At 38.8% G+C, this 12,013-nt stretch overlaps 1 protein-coding gene across 15 annotated transcripts in view; it reads left to right on the top strand.

Moving 5' to 3' along the window:
* Positions 1–12,013, top strand: part of PIGN (phosphatidylinositol glycan anchor biosynthesis class N) — a 120,534-nt gene that overhangs the window by 22,521 nt on the left and 86,000 nt on the right. For 14 of the 15 annotated variants that reach the window (XR_012672448.1, XR_012672449.1, XR_012672450.1 and 11 more), the window contains 3 exons: positions 3,183–3,289; positions 9,292–9,416; positions 10,673–10,803. Coding sequence is in view for 12 of the 15 variants with exons in the window: in XM_075142531.1 (XP_074998632.1) it covers positions 3,183–3,289; positions 9,292–9,416; positions 10,673–10,803 (363 nt within the window). In the remaining 3 variants the exon portion in view is untranslated. The remainder of the gene's footprint in view (positions 1–3,182; positions 3,290–9,291; positions 9,417–10,672; positions 10,804–12,013) is intronic. The other variant, XM_075142533.1, reaches the window with a different exon arrangement.

Raw genomic sequence — 12,013 nt, 5'->3', positions numbered from 1 at the left:
TATTTCTCTCTCTTTTTCCGTGTTGCGAATCAGTGAGGTCACGGGACTCTTCTTGTGTATATTTTATCATGGCAAAATGTTCAGGATTTTATTAACTGTTTCACTGCTTTCATTGGATAATGCGTAAAGAGTATGTAACACCTGCTGGTTTTTGGGAAGGAGAGATAAATCCTTTGTATGCTGTCATTGTCTATATTCTTCAGGTCCCTTTCCTGTCATAAAATAAATATTTCAATGAAATGGTTGAGGATTCTATAGAGAAGGTAAATAAAATGCTCACAGATCTCTTTCAATATCTAAGTAGATATGCATGAAATCTAAATTTGTCGCAGTCTCAATGACTGTGTGATTAGTGTTTTAGTCTGAGAAAATGTCCAAAGTACCTTTGCAACTGGTGTGCAATTTACTTACATCTTAAGCAGGATTAAAAGGTGTTAGTTTCTAACAGTTAAACTTAGTTAAGCTACAGAAATTCAGTGTGCTAATTTTAACCTTATTTTCTATGGTATTTTTAGATTATGACCTTGAAATTATCTGAAAATAATGTACTTTGAAAATGCCTATTTTATTTCCAGAATGCTCCTTGAAATTTTGAGTTTTTCTTCTAGGCTTGCCAGGATTTGAGGTTTGACTTGAACAGTCCAGTCCTGTAGTGTTTTGTCATGGGTCTAGGTTGGAGTATAATCCAGGGTATTAAATGCCACGCTGAAAAAGGAGCTGAGGCTGTTGCCTCTGTTAAGGGAAGTAGATATTAGTCCTTTGCACCCAGATTGCCATTTGTTCCACAGGCGAAACTAGCAGCGAGGCTAGGGTCATTGTTTAGCTTGAGTATGAAAAAGGGTATCATCAAGACCATGGGGGCAACTGGGGCAAATCTTTGTCAGGGTTATTCTGGACAGACAGACCTCTCTGCCTCCTCTTCTAGTTCCTTGTTCCTACAGCGCACCGAGAAAAATGCAGAATTTCTCACGTTCCTCACCTGGCTGTGTTTGATGACAGCTCTCTGATGCCCACATTCTGTCAGCTCAGTGTCTGACTGTCCTTGCGCCTTCATTCTTTTTTCCCTTCTTTTGTGCCTGCAAATTTTGCTAGCAGAAGTCTCCTGCTGCTCTGGGCTCTGACCCATGAAAGGCTTGTCAGACAGAGGGCTTGTCTCTGCCCCACTAGCAGAGCGAGAGCTTTGCTTTCCGCAGGACATAAATCTTATTGTAAGAGGATGATAACTTGATCCCTGACCCTAATATTTGAATATTGATGCTGAGGGCGAGATGATGTGCCAGACAAGTCTGCAATAGGAATGGGTGGTATCTGGTGTGGGAGTTTCTGGCACCTCCAGTTATTTCCCTTACTGTAATGGCAGCACCAAACCCAGTAGAGCTCTGTGCTCGCTTCTAAAGGATGTTTTCATCCCTGGCTTCTTTCTCCTTCTTTATCCCATCTTTGCTTCCTCATCCCCAGACTTAAAGAAAGTATTAGGCATACTGTTGCCTGCCACTTCTCAAACAACAGAAATAAAATAATATTTTGTAATGTTTTGCATAGTAAGGTTTCTTATTTAAAAAGAAAATAAATTATTTTATAAGCTATGCAGGCACTCCAAACTTTCCTAGTATGACTTCATTTTGCCACTGTTTCTCTTTATAGCAATGCAGGGTTCGGTGGGTTTTTTTTTTTTTTGCTCTGGTAGAAATTAGAAATGGGTAAGTAGTAGACGTGTTCCTTTGCCCAGTCTGCAAACTGCATGCTTTCATTTGGCTTCTTTGGTGTGGCACTTCTCAAAGACAGGTCGTCTCAGGTTTGCTGTGGCACTGCGGAAAAACAGTACAGCGCTCTACCCTCTTAGACCATCAGTCATCCGGACAGTGATGGCCAGGGCTTATTTCTTCTTCTGAACTCATTTATCCACCAATTGGAACTCCTGAATTCACTTTGTGATGCTTGGGAGTATCTTCTTCCTTTTCTTTCAGACTGTGAGAACTGCAGTTATAAGTAGTAGTAATGTCTCCTGGAGGGCAGGGGGGATCTGCACCAGAAAATCTGTGCCAGCTTTCGTCTTCCTGGCCTGAAATACCTGCATCCCTTGTGTGGGTTTGGACATAATCTTGGTTAAATAGCTCCCTTGTGCTGGGATGTTAGTTCATTCACAAGCCTGGAAGCTTACAAAACTGCATTATATAATTGTGACATCCAGCAAATCGTTATATTCTCTTTGGCCATCAACTGATTGAAGAACATTTTCCCCTCTGGGAGTTTACGTAGTCACTGTAGAAATAGCATCCCCGAGCTGTAACGGCTCAGCCATTGACTGAATTATTTCATTAAATCCCACCTAACTTCAGATTTTTCCAGGACTTCAGAAGTTTACTTTCTTCTAGGTCTTCATCTTTTTTTTCCTCCCCTTTCTCTGCTTTGCTCTCTTGACAGTGAGTACAGAATGAAATTGCATTGTCCAGATGCTGTGTTTTCGCATCAATGGCCCTCATGTTGTGCTTTATGCCTGAACATAGTCCAGTAGTTCTCCCTTTTATATTTTGAATCCATGTTTTAAAGATGCAGACTTTGAATATTGTCTTTCTGAAGTTGTCCACTTGGCTTTCGATACTGCGTTGCCTCCTAGAATTGATGTACAATAACTAACATCTGTCCTGTTGCCTTCCTTATATGTGATATATGTTTTCCTGTGTAAAAGGTCTCATTGATAGGGCATTGTCTTGTATGATTCGTTTAACAACCAAAAGCTAAGTACCTTTTCTTAAACCCTGCCCCCCCTGCAAAACACGTGTGTTCAAACAAGGCTCTTAATGTGTAGCTTCCTCTGTTAGAAGTTTCTCAGTGAAATTCCTTGTTTCAAAACTAAATTCTGTTTAATTTGCTTTAACTGGGATTTGTTCTACTCCTATCTGCTTTTCCATACTTTATTTTCTCACCTGAGCATACTGGATAACACTGCTCCTCATTTCTCTGAGGTGCTGATAAGCTAATGAGTTAAAGTGGTATCCAGGCTTCAAAAAAAACATAAATTATGGGAGAGTTTAAAATAAGGAGAAAACTTCTTTGACTTCTCTCAGGATTGTAATTCTTGATAGGTTTTTAGTCCTATGCATTAATATTCACATATTTTTGACTATGAGAAAAGGAAGAAAACTTTTCTGTCTCCTATTCCATCTGTATTGTTTTTGCAGGTGCTACTGGAGATCATGTTTATACATTTTGTTACATGGCAGAAAGTGAAGACTTTGGAGCACAAGATGCAGCCAAGCTTGACATGTGGGTTTTTGATCATGTTAAGGTGAGCAGAGAATCTTTTTATGCTACCTGTGTATAAAAACCACAGCTGGATGTTAACTTTATCATAGAACATGTTAACTTTATCATAGAACTAGAAAGTAAGAAATTTTTGAAAGACTTATCATTTGGGGTCATAAGTAAAAATTGCTTTAATGGATTGTTATGACTAGTGTAATGGAAGCTTAGAGGAAGTATTTGTCATTCAATGCTGATAAAAAACCTAACACTAATAAAAGTACCCTTTAAAAACATTCTTGGCTTTTCTTTGTCTTAAATTTGCATAGAATCTGAAACCCATCTTAGAGTACTACAGACCCTTTAAAATCTTGAATGTGATTAGTTAAGGATTTTATAACAAGTATTATGGCATGGCAGAAACGGTACGTCTTCATTATGAGAAAGAAATGGACAGCACTTTTGACTTAACTTTTGTCAGGCTCGTACCCACTGTAATTATACAGTGTGGCTTGTTCTGATGCACGTAGCTGGCTCCTGATTATCTGCTGTGGTTCCTGCTATGCTGTGGCTGCCAGAGGAGTCACGGTTAGTTTGCGGGGGGCGGGGAGGGGGGAAAGGCAGCTTAGGCCCTGAAGCAGTATAACTTGTGGTGCTCTGCTCAGCTGACTTGGGTCAGTGCTGGTTCATGACTGTTGTTTTCTGTGACGCTGTCACTGTAAGTATTAATAGTCCAAGGCACATAGTTTCTGATTATTCATTCATTCCTATATTCATGTTATTCCATGCTACCTTACTTGTCCTGGATTAAGGAGTGGGTATTGGTGTATTAATATCTGTATCAGTGGAGCAATTAGGCGAGTTACTTTCTGGATCTCATAACAATGTTAATGGAGTTTAAGACTTAATAAAACTTTTTCTACAAGATCTCTGGACTGTATGCATTAACATTAGCTAACCAGCATAAATCAAATCAAACGAAAAATAAAACCAAAGAAATCAATAAACCAAATCAGCATCTATATTAGGAAGCTAAGGGTGGGTCTGCTTTAAACAGTGACGTAAGGTGGAAAAGTTCATTATAGTTTGCTAATTTTCAAAGGAAGTGATTTTCTGAGTTTGCAGGTCAAAAGATGTTTTTCCCAACGGCTATCCTCTCCCTGAATGTGCACTTGTGCCAGGTTGCATGTTGTAATGTGTGTGAATAACACAAATCAAATTAGGCTGTCAATTACACTTGAATAGCTGTTGTCTTAAAGTTGCACCCTGCTGTCATTTGGAGCTGCACAGGTATGTGAGGGTGGTACTACCTTTCTTTTGCTTCAAAACACCTAATGGCATTTCTTCTTTCAACCTATAATGATACGTTTAATATATATGTTATTACTGATGACTTTTTCCTTGGAACCAGCACCATTATTTTAAAGACTTATTTTGCCCATCTAAATTTCATTCTGTGAATGGATAGGACTTGATTGCAGAGATATTAATCATCTCTGCAATTACACATCAGTGATTGCCTCAGAAGCCTGAAACTTGAGGCTGCTCTGCTATTATAACTCAGCTATGCTCGTGAGATTATGTATAAGTAACAATGACAATTTGCTGAAATCTAAATTCTGCTTTGCCTACGTTTTTTTTTTTCCTTTGAGTTTTATCTCAAATATTTAACAACATATCATTTAACTCTATGTTGGGCAAGGTGGTCCCTGGATTTCTGCCTCTTTAGGAAGTAAAAGACACTAGTGTGTACTCCCTCTCTACTGTGTAGTCAGCAGGGCAGGTCCCAAGCATCATGAGGGCCACTTGTGGCTTCCTCTGCCCCAGAAAAGTTGAGGATAAAATGGAGAATGGCTAATTAATGTTTGGGCTACTAGTGCTGGCACCCTGAAATTGCTTGTTCTCTTAAAAGGTGCTAACTAACGATAACTCAGTTGGTCAGGAGGTGTGAAACTCTGACTAGTTTTTATTTGTATGGATCAGAAGCAAATTGCTTAAATCATGAGTGGAGGAGAAAATGTGTGATACTTGATAGTTCCTGTCATGTCTGCTTGTGGTACAAGGTAATCCTAGGCCTTTCTTAGGACAGACAAAATTGAGTATAGAGTGGACTGGGTGAGGTTTTTATCTGCAGCTGGGTTAAAACTCAGTAATTTTAATGTGTGGTAATAGTTTGGGAGTGGCTTGGAGATCCAGATGGGTATGGAGTTGATTGACTGTGGGTTTTTTGTTTTTGGGGTTTTTTTTTTTTTTAGAAGCCTTCAAAATAATTAAGGGACTGAGTGCAATTTAGTGTGATGTGGCCCAATGTTTCTTCAGTTAAATAACCTTTACCAAGATCATAGTTCGAGTGTGTGCTAAAGAAAAATTAGGGAGCAAAATACTGGAAGTCTAGGTTAACTAACAGGAAAAAAAAATGTTTTTTTTAATGCATTTCTGATTTTTTTTTTTTTAAAGTATTTTGTGAAAAACAGTTTTAGAAGATTGAACTCTTTTTGGGGGTAAAATGCTTAAAATTCCAGGAACTCAAACAGTCTTGGACATGAGTCCCTGTAATGGTCTAACCACAATGGTCTAACTTATGACCACAGGATAGGATATGCTCAAGGTATTCAGCTGATGTCTTCTGACTTAAATGGACATGTAGGTGCAGATAGAAAACATTTCTTTTTTTTTTTTTTTTTCTTTTCTCATTTTGAACACAGTAATTCATTCTTCCTTTGGCCCCTTTCTGCTGGAAGAAGGCCAGACCAACCCTTCAGACTGTTCCTTCTGTGCAGGGTGGGGGCTGGAGTCCAGAACTGAATGATGTTAAGCTTTGAAGCTCTGCAGACAGTGCCATGACCTGATGTTGATTTCTGCCAGTGGATTTCAATACAGATGGCTCTGCTCTAACTAGCAGGACAATGGTTGAATGGTTTATTTTAAGTATGTGTAGGAGTCTTGTGCATGAGCATGCTCAACTGACATAAACCTGGCATATATATGTTTATCCTGCCTTTGTACATTTATTTTACATCTGAAAACTGGCATAACTATTTAAACTCTTGCGTGAGCACAAATGAGCGTGCACAGCTTTAATCAACTAATTTAATTAAGTTGTCCTGGATTTATGTATGAAGGAGCTTTGTGAAAGGAGAAAGTTTGGTCTCTTTCTCCCTGTACATCCATGCAGTCAGCAACAGCTTATCAGCTCTATTAAAGGATCATACTTCAGTGGAGGACTCTGTTTGGGGGAACAAATGGTCCCAACAACTTATGTTAAACATCTATGGAGTCCATATTTTGTTCAGACATCAGTAAATCATGTATTTGCTAGACCTTCTAGGTAGTCTTTTTTTCTTCTTTGCTTTCTCCCATCCAAGGAGGGAGATGATACTGAAAGATTTCACATAATTGGAACCAAGCTTCTCTTGTAATATTTTAATTAGTATTACATTATAATTAACTTTATAGTTTACTGTGAATGTTTTAATGGGAAAACTTATTGCTGATCTTACTAAATGGCATATCCGTTGTGGCCAGGGCATTATTTGATGTTAGTTGCCAGAAAATCATAGAAAAGTTGCCAGAATCATAGAAAAAGAAGGTTGGAAGAAAGCTGTAGTGGTCATCAAGTCCAACTCCCTGCATGAAGGAGGTCCAGTTAGACCAGGCTGCTCAGGCCTTACCCAGTCAAGTTTTGAGCATCTTCAAGGGCAGGAATTCAACAAGCTGCTGAGCACCTCTTCCAATATCTGGCTACAGTTATGGTTTTAAAAATAATTTTTGAAAGTCTCTTTCTCTTACTGGAATTTCCCACATTTCAAATTGTGAGTTTCCCCTTGTCCCATCACCAAGGCCAAGGCCCTCTGAGCAGTCCGGCTCAATCTTCTCTTCACCCTCCCAGTAGACAGTTGTAGACAGCAGTGAGATCTCTCCTTAGCTGCCTTTTCTTGAGACTGGAGAAACTGAGTGTTCTCAGCTTTTTTGTTGTTAACTCCCACCCCTGAAAGTTCTTGGTGGCATTTGGCTTAAATATACAAATATATTACTGAATAGGGCGAATAGAAAGGAAAACAAAAAAAATTGAGACAGAAAGATATAGTTAACATATAATGGTGGCTTGGAAACTAGCACTGAGTGGCAGTAGGTCTCAAGTTTTGTGAATACTGAGTACCAAAAAGAAGAGGCCTTTAGCAGGCTACAAGGACATACAAGGATAGTGCTGGGCAAATAGCTCGGCAACCTCCAGAGCAAGGTGAAGTGGATTTTGTCCCTACTGTTTGGTGTCCTGCTTACCAACCCACCACCTTATCAGCCTAAGATAATTCCTGTGGTGAACTTCGTATTTGTTTTTTCTCAGTAAACCATTTAAAAAAAAGTTCCATGGGATAAAGTTTGTTACTTGCTCTGGGAAAAGATGCCACGTCTTAGGTTACACTCATCTTCCTTTTGCCATCTCGTTCTTAATTAGCCAGAGTTTGAGCAAGCTCTTCTGGCTGCTGCTGCGGCTCTGGATTACAAGGTGGCTGGGGCTGGGGGAGTGGGGTGATTTTGGTACGTCATGGGGACTCATCTGGTGGGAAAGGAGAAGCTCAGGCCTTGCCTTCCTCACGATGGTTTCTTTTGCTTAATCAGTCCATGATAGAAAAATACCTGCCTTCTAATATTGATCTACCTTTTTAGGATTTAATTTTGTGAGTTGCGTGTTTGTCTGTTTTGATATGTTGTTTCCTTTTATTTAATTAAAAATAAGAAAACCGAATTATACTGTATTCTGCAAGTTATTGGTGTGCTCTGGAAGGCTTCTTCAGTCTGCAGTCCAATATGTGCAGGTGGACGGACATTTTCCTGTGGGAAATGGAAAGCTCCATAAAAATAATTATATTTCTATTGAATGTGATCAGATTTTGTTCTTGTATCTGTATTTAAAATATCTCTGGACTTTGGTCATGATTTTGTTTGGACAAGAGCTGAAGTTGAGAGCGTGGAAGTATTAGTTCATGTGGCTTGTGTATATTCAGGGGGAAAAAAACAGGTGGAATTGTGTACTGCCATGGTTTCCTGATGTGGCTTACTGTGATACTCTTGCTGCCAGGTCTTCCTCTGGGTACAGTGACTTTCATTTACACAGGGTGTGAGCTTTAGTTTTTAAGAACTCCACCACTATCACAGGTGTGTGGTGGATTGCTCTGTCCTTTGGTGGCAGAAATGGTTCACTGGCTCTACCAGCATTTTCCCTGGACTCTTGTGTGAAATTCAAAGACACTTTCCTCTGTATTAGTGTACTGAAAGGTTCTCTGGATGCTGTTTGAACTAAAACCCTACCTAACTTTGTTTCCTTGGGCAGTGCTGTTACTAAGGAGATCATGCTGGAATAGCTGTCTGCCTGCATTTTGTGTTGCTGTAATATGGCTGGTCTAACACAGAATAGCCATGTCAAGATTCATTCAATCTGAGGGGAAAATCCCCCTGGCATCTGCCTCGGGGATGCTTAAGCAGGACATGTGCAAGGCAGATGTATGTTCTGTAGTTCATGTATTTGCAAAGCGTGTCTTGTTTTGTTCTTGTTTTAACTTGGTTTCTGCAAACAAGTTGTGGCTTGGTATCTCAGTCCTGCAGAACCTGCTTTCAAAGCAAGAGTATTTGAGATCTTTGCTTCTAGCTTGAAATCGATAAATCAATGGAAATACAAAGCCGTAAGTGGATCTCAGGAACGGTGCATAGTTTGATTACATAGGAGGCAAAGAAGGGATGATACACAGTTATCTGGTATTTCTGCCTAAAGAAACTCAAATAACATTTTAAAAAAACCCTCAAAACCAAACAAAAAGACCTCTCAACTTGAGGAGTGTTGCCTATCTTAAGCTGAAACTTTGGACTGATTATATTGATAGTAGTTATCCTCCAATAAGTAAATTGAGAAGTAATTAATTTTTCTCTTTCATAACTCTAATAACTAGTAGTATTTTGACATGAAAAAAGCTGCGCTTCAGTTTTAATAGGCTGCCTATCATCTTTTTCCATTGTACTCAGATTAATATCTTAATGGCTTATTCCATACAGAGCTTCTTTAATTCTTCCAGAAGTAATCAAACATTGTTCTCTGCACTGAATGAGGAGAAAGTGGTTCTGTTCCTGCATTTGCTAGGCATAGACACAAATGGACATGCTCATCGGCCAAACTCAAGGTAATTGAGAGATTAAGCATATCTTTCTTATTAGTTTTAAATGCATACAGTAACTTTTTTACCAGTGCTATTTATCAAGCCTGAAACAAGACATGTAGTCTTGAGGGTTTCTACAACAGGCCATATATGTCACCATGATTACTTATGTTCTGAATTTTCTAGGGTTTTTTGTCTCCTCTAAAAGTCTCCTCTGTAGAGGTGACAGATTTTTGCTATATACAGTGTGCCTGGTTACACTCCTGTACTCAAGTCTCATTTTCAGCCGGTTGTCTTAGTTATAGTCAACACATAATCTAGACGATATGTAGGAAATTGCAGTTTTAAATATAAAATGGAAACAGTTCTTGGATTCCCCATGACTGAAATGGTGTGGTTGAATTTATAGACAACAGTAAGCTCAGGAATAATGGCTGCAAATTCCAGAATTATGTTTTAGCTTTCCTTAGGACACTTGAACAAAGAGAAGAGTTTAGATTAACAGTGCTCATTACCAATTCATCTTGAATCGCATTATTTGAGAACTTTCTTTTCATTTCCTCACATGCTTTGAATGTAGATATTAGGTCTTTCTCTTGATCCTTGCATACTTTCAAAATCCTTGCTCTGATTTCCTACAACATTCCAAAGTTCAGGCTTGCTGTATGTCTCAAGTTCTTTTTGTTATGATTTTTTGAAGATAGAGTTTTAAAACTGACTTTAGCAACAGCAACAAATAGAAAACTAGTTGGCTGAAAGTTAATCATGGTCACTTTTTCTAAAAATATACAAATTTTTGGTTTAGCCTCTATTCCACAAAACTCTGGGATCTGCTGATCTGTGAATCATCTCAAAACAATCCCTGCATGATGAGATCTTTCTTTTGCTGTTTAGTTGCTGGCTTAAAGTAATATTTGAAACTTAGAATTTAAAGTGTTTTAGTTTTCCAGAATTCCTTTGTTTTGGCATTCTCCTTAACTTGCCTGATAACTGTGGGTGATTAAATTATAGTCTTCAATCAAGGACAGGTCAGATTTGAAATATAAATAAACATCCATTTGAGACTGTAGTTTCAGGAACCTTCAAACTATGCTGTGTCAATTCAGTATCTCACATAAGACTTAGAGGAGGAGAGGTTTTACATCTAGTTAGCTTGAGGTTCTGTAGAGGATAAAGCTGTCTATAATCAAAGGACTGGGCATTATGACCACAGATAACTTGCTTTATACGAAGTGTGAGAGCCAGTGTGAATCTAAAGACATTTTTTCTTATTTTTCTAGGGAATACAAGGAGAATATTAAAAAAGTTGATGAGGGTGTAAAGGAAATTGCTTCAATGATTGACAATTTCTATGGAAATGATGGAAAAACTGCATTTGTGTTAACTTCTGACCATGGAATGACAGATTGGGGTGAGTCTTTTTAAATGTTGAGTCAGCTTTTTATGGGTGAGTATCTGGAATGCGATTAGAGCTCTGTCCCATTTGGAGCCCCTGCTTTCTTTTGATATCCTAAGTGTTGCTTGTATATGAAACCCAGGCAAATTAGGAAGTAGTTAATTGGCTGCAGGGGCCCTCATGAGCCCTGTGACAGCTGAGTTGCATATCTGGACAGAAAAAAAGAAAATTAATAGGGTGAATCTTAAGTCCCTTAGTGGCTGCTAGTAGGGATAAAAAGGCCTGAATACCACCTCTGTCAGAGGCTCCCTGCAGAAAACTAGCCCAAGCAAAAGGAGATTTTGTTATTTGGCTGCCAACAGCAAAGTTGGTCTTGTTCCAGCCCTTGTGGGAGATATCGTTTTCACTTTGGTGTTCTGAAGCACCTGGAAAAGGTGGCAAATCTGTCCAGGAGCTGGTGAAGAATTTTGAAGGGGGGATCTTTTTGCTTATTTTGGCCTTTTATGCACAACAGAAAGAATGGGACTGCTGTGTGGTCTTTCTAGAGGAGGCTGGTGCTGGAGACTAGATGGACCTGCCGAGAGTAGAAAAGGTGAGGCACGTGGCTGGCCAGGCTGGTACCCACAGAAGGCACTTGTGAAGGGCATGACCACAGTGGACGAATGACTTGAGGCAATTTTGGCGTAACTAGATTAAGGGCAGATGAGAAGAGTTGACGGTGGTGAACTCATTTAGACAATTTTTTTTTCCTCCTTTTTTCTTTTTTCAAGAATTTTAAGAACATTCCTGTCCTTGTGTGCAGCCAATGAACGTGATAAGTCTCTCTTCCAATGCTGTGTGTGTTTGTAACTCCTAACTGTGATGCTTTTGAACCAAGGATGCTTCAGGCATGGTCTTGGCAAAATTCAGCATCTTATTCTGTGTTTGAAATCCTAAACTTTTTAAATGGAAGGGATGCAGACTTTTTCTGTCATCAGAGATGACAAAAATATTCATGTATTTATTCAAAATCAGCTTAATTACCATCTGCTCATTTGCAAAATAGTCTGTTTTGAATATTATTTACTGTTGAGCTGACTGCCACTTGCAATAAAATTTTAATTTTGGCATTTTTTTTTGTCTGTTTCAAGTAATCATTTTACAATTTTTTATAAGGGAGTTGTGTATATATATATTTTTTTATATATATATATATATGATATATGATCATAGTGACCTCAGGAGG

Source organism: Calonectris borealis, chromosome 2 (genome assembly GCF_964195595.1).
Source record: "Calonectris borealis chromosome 2, bCalBor7.hap1.2, whole genome shotgun sequence".
NCBI classification, from domain to species: Eukaryota; Metazoa; Chordata; class Aves; order Procellariiformes; family Procellariidae; genus Calonectris; species Calonectris borealis.
Note: the sequence above shows the minus strand (reverse complement) of the source record. Positions and strands in the feature narration are given on the sequence as shown.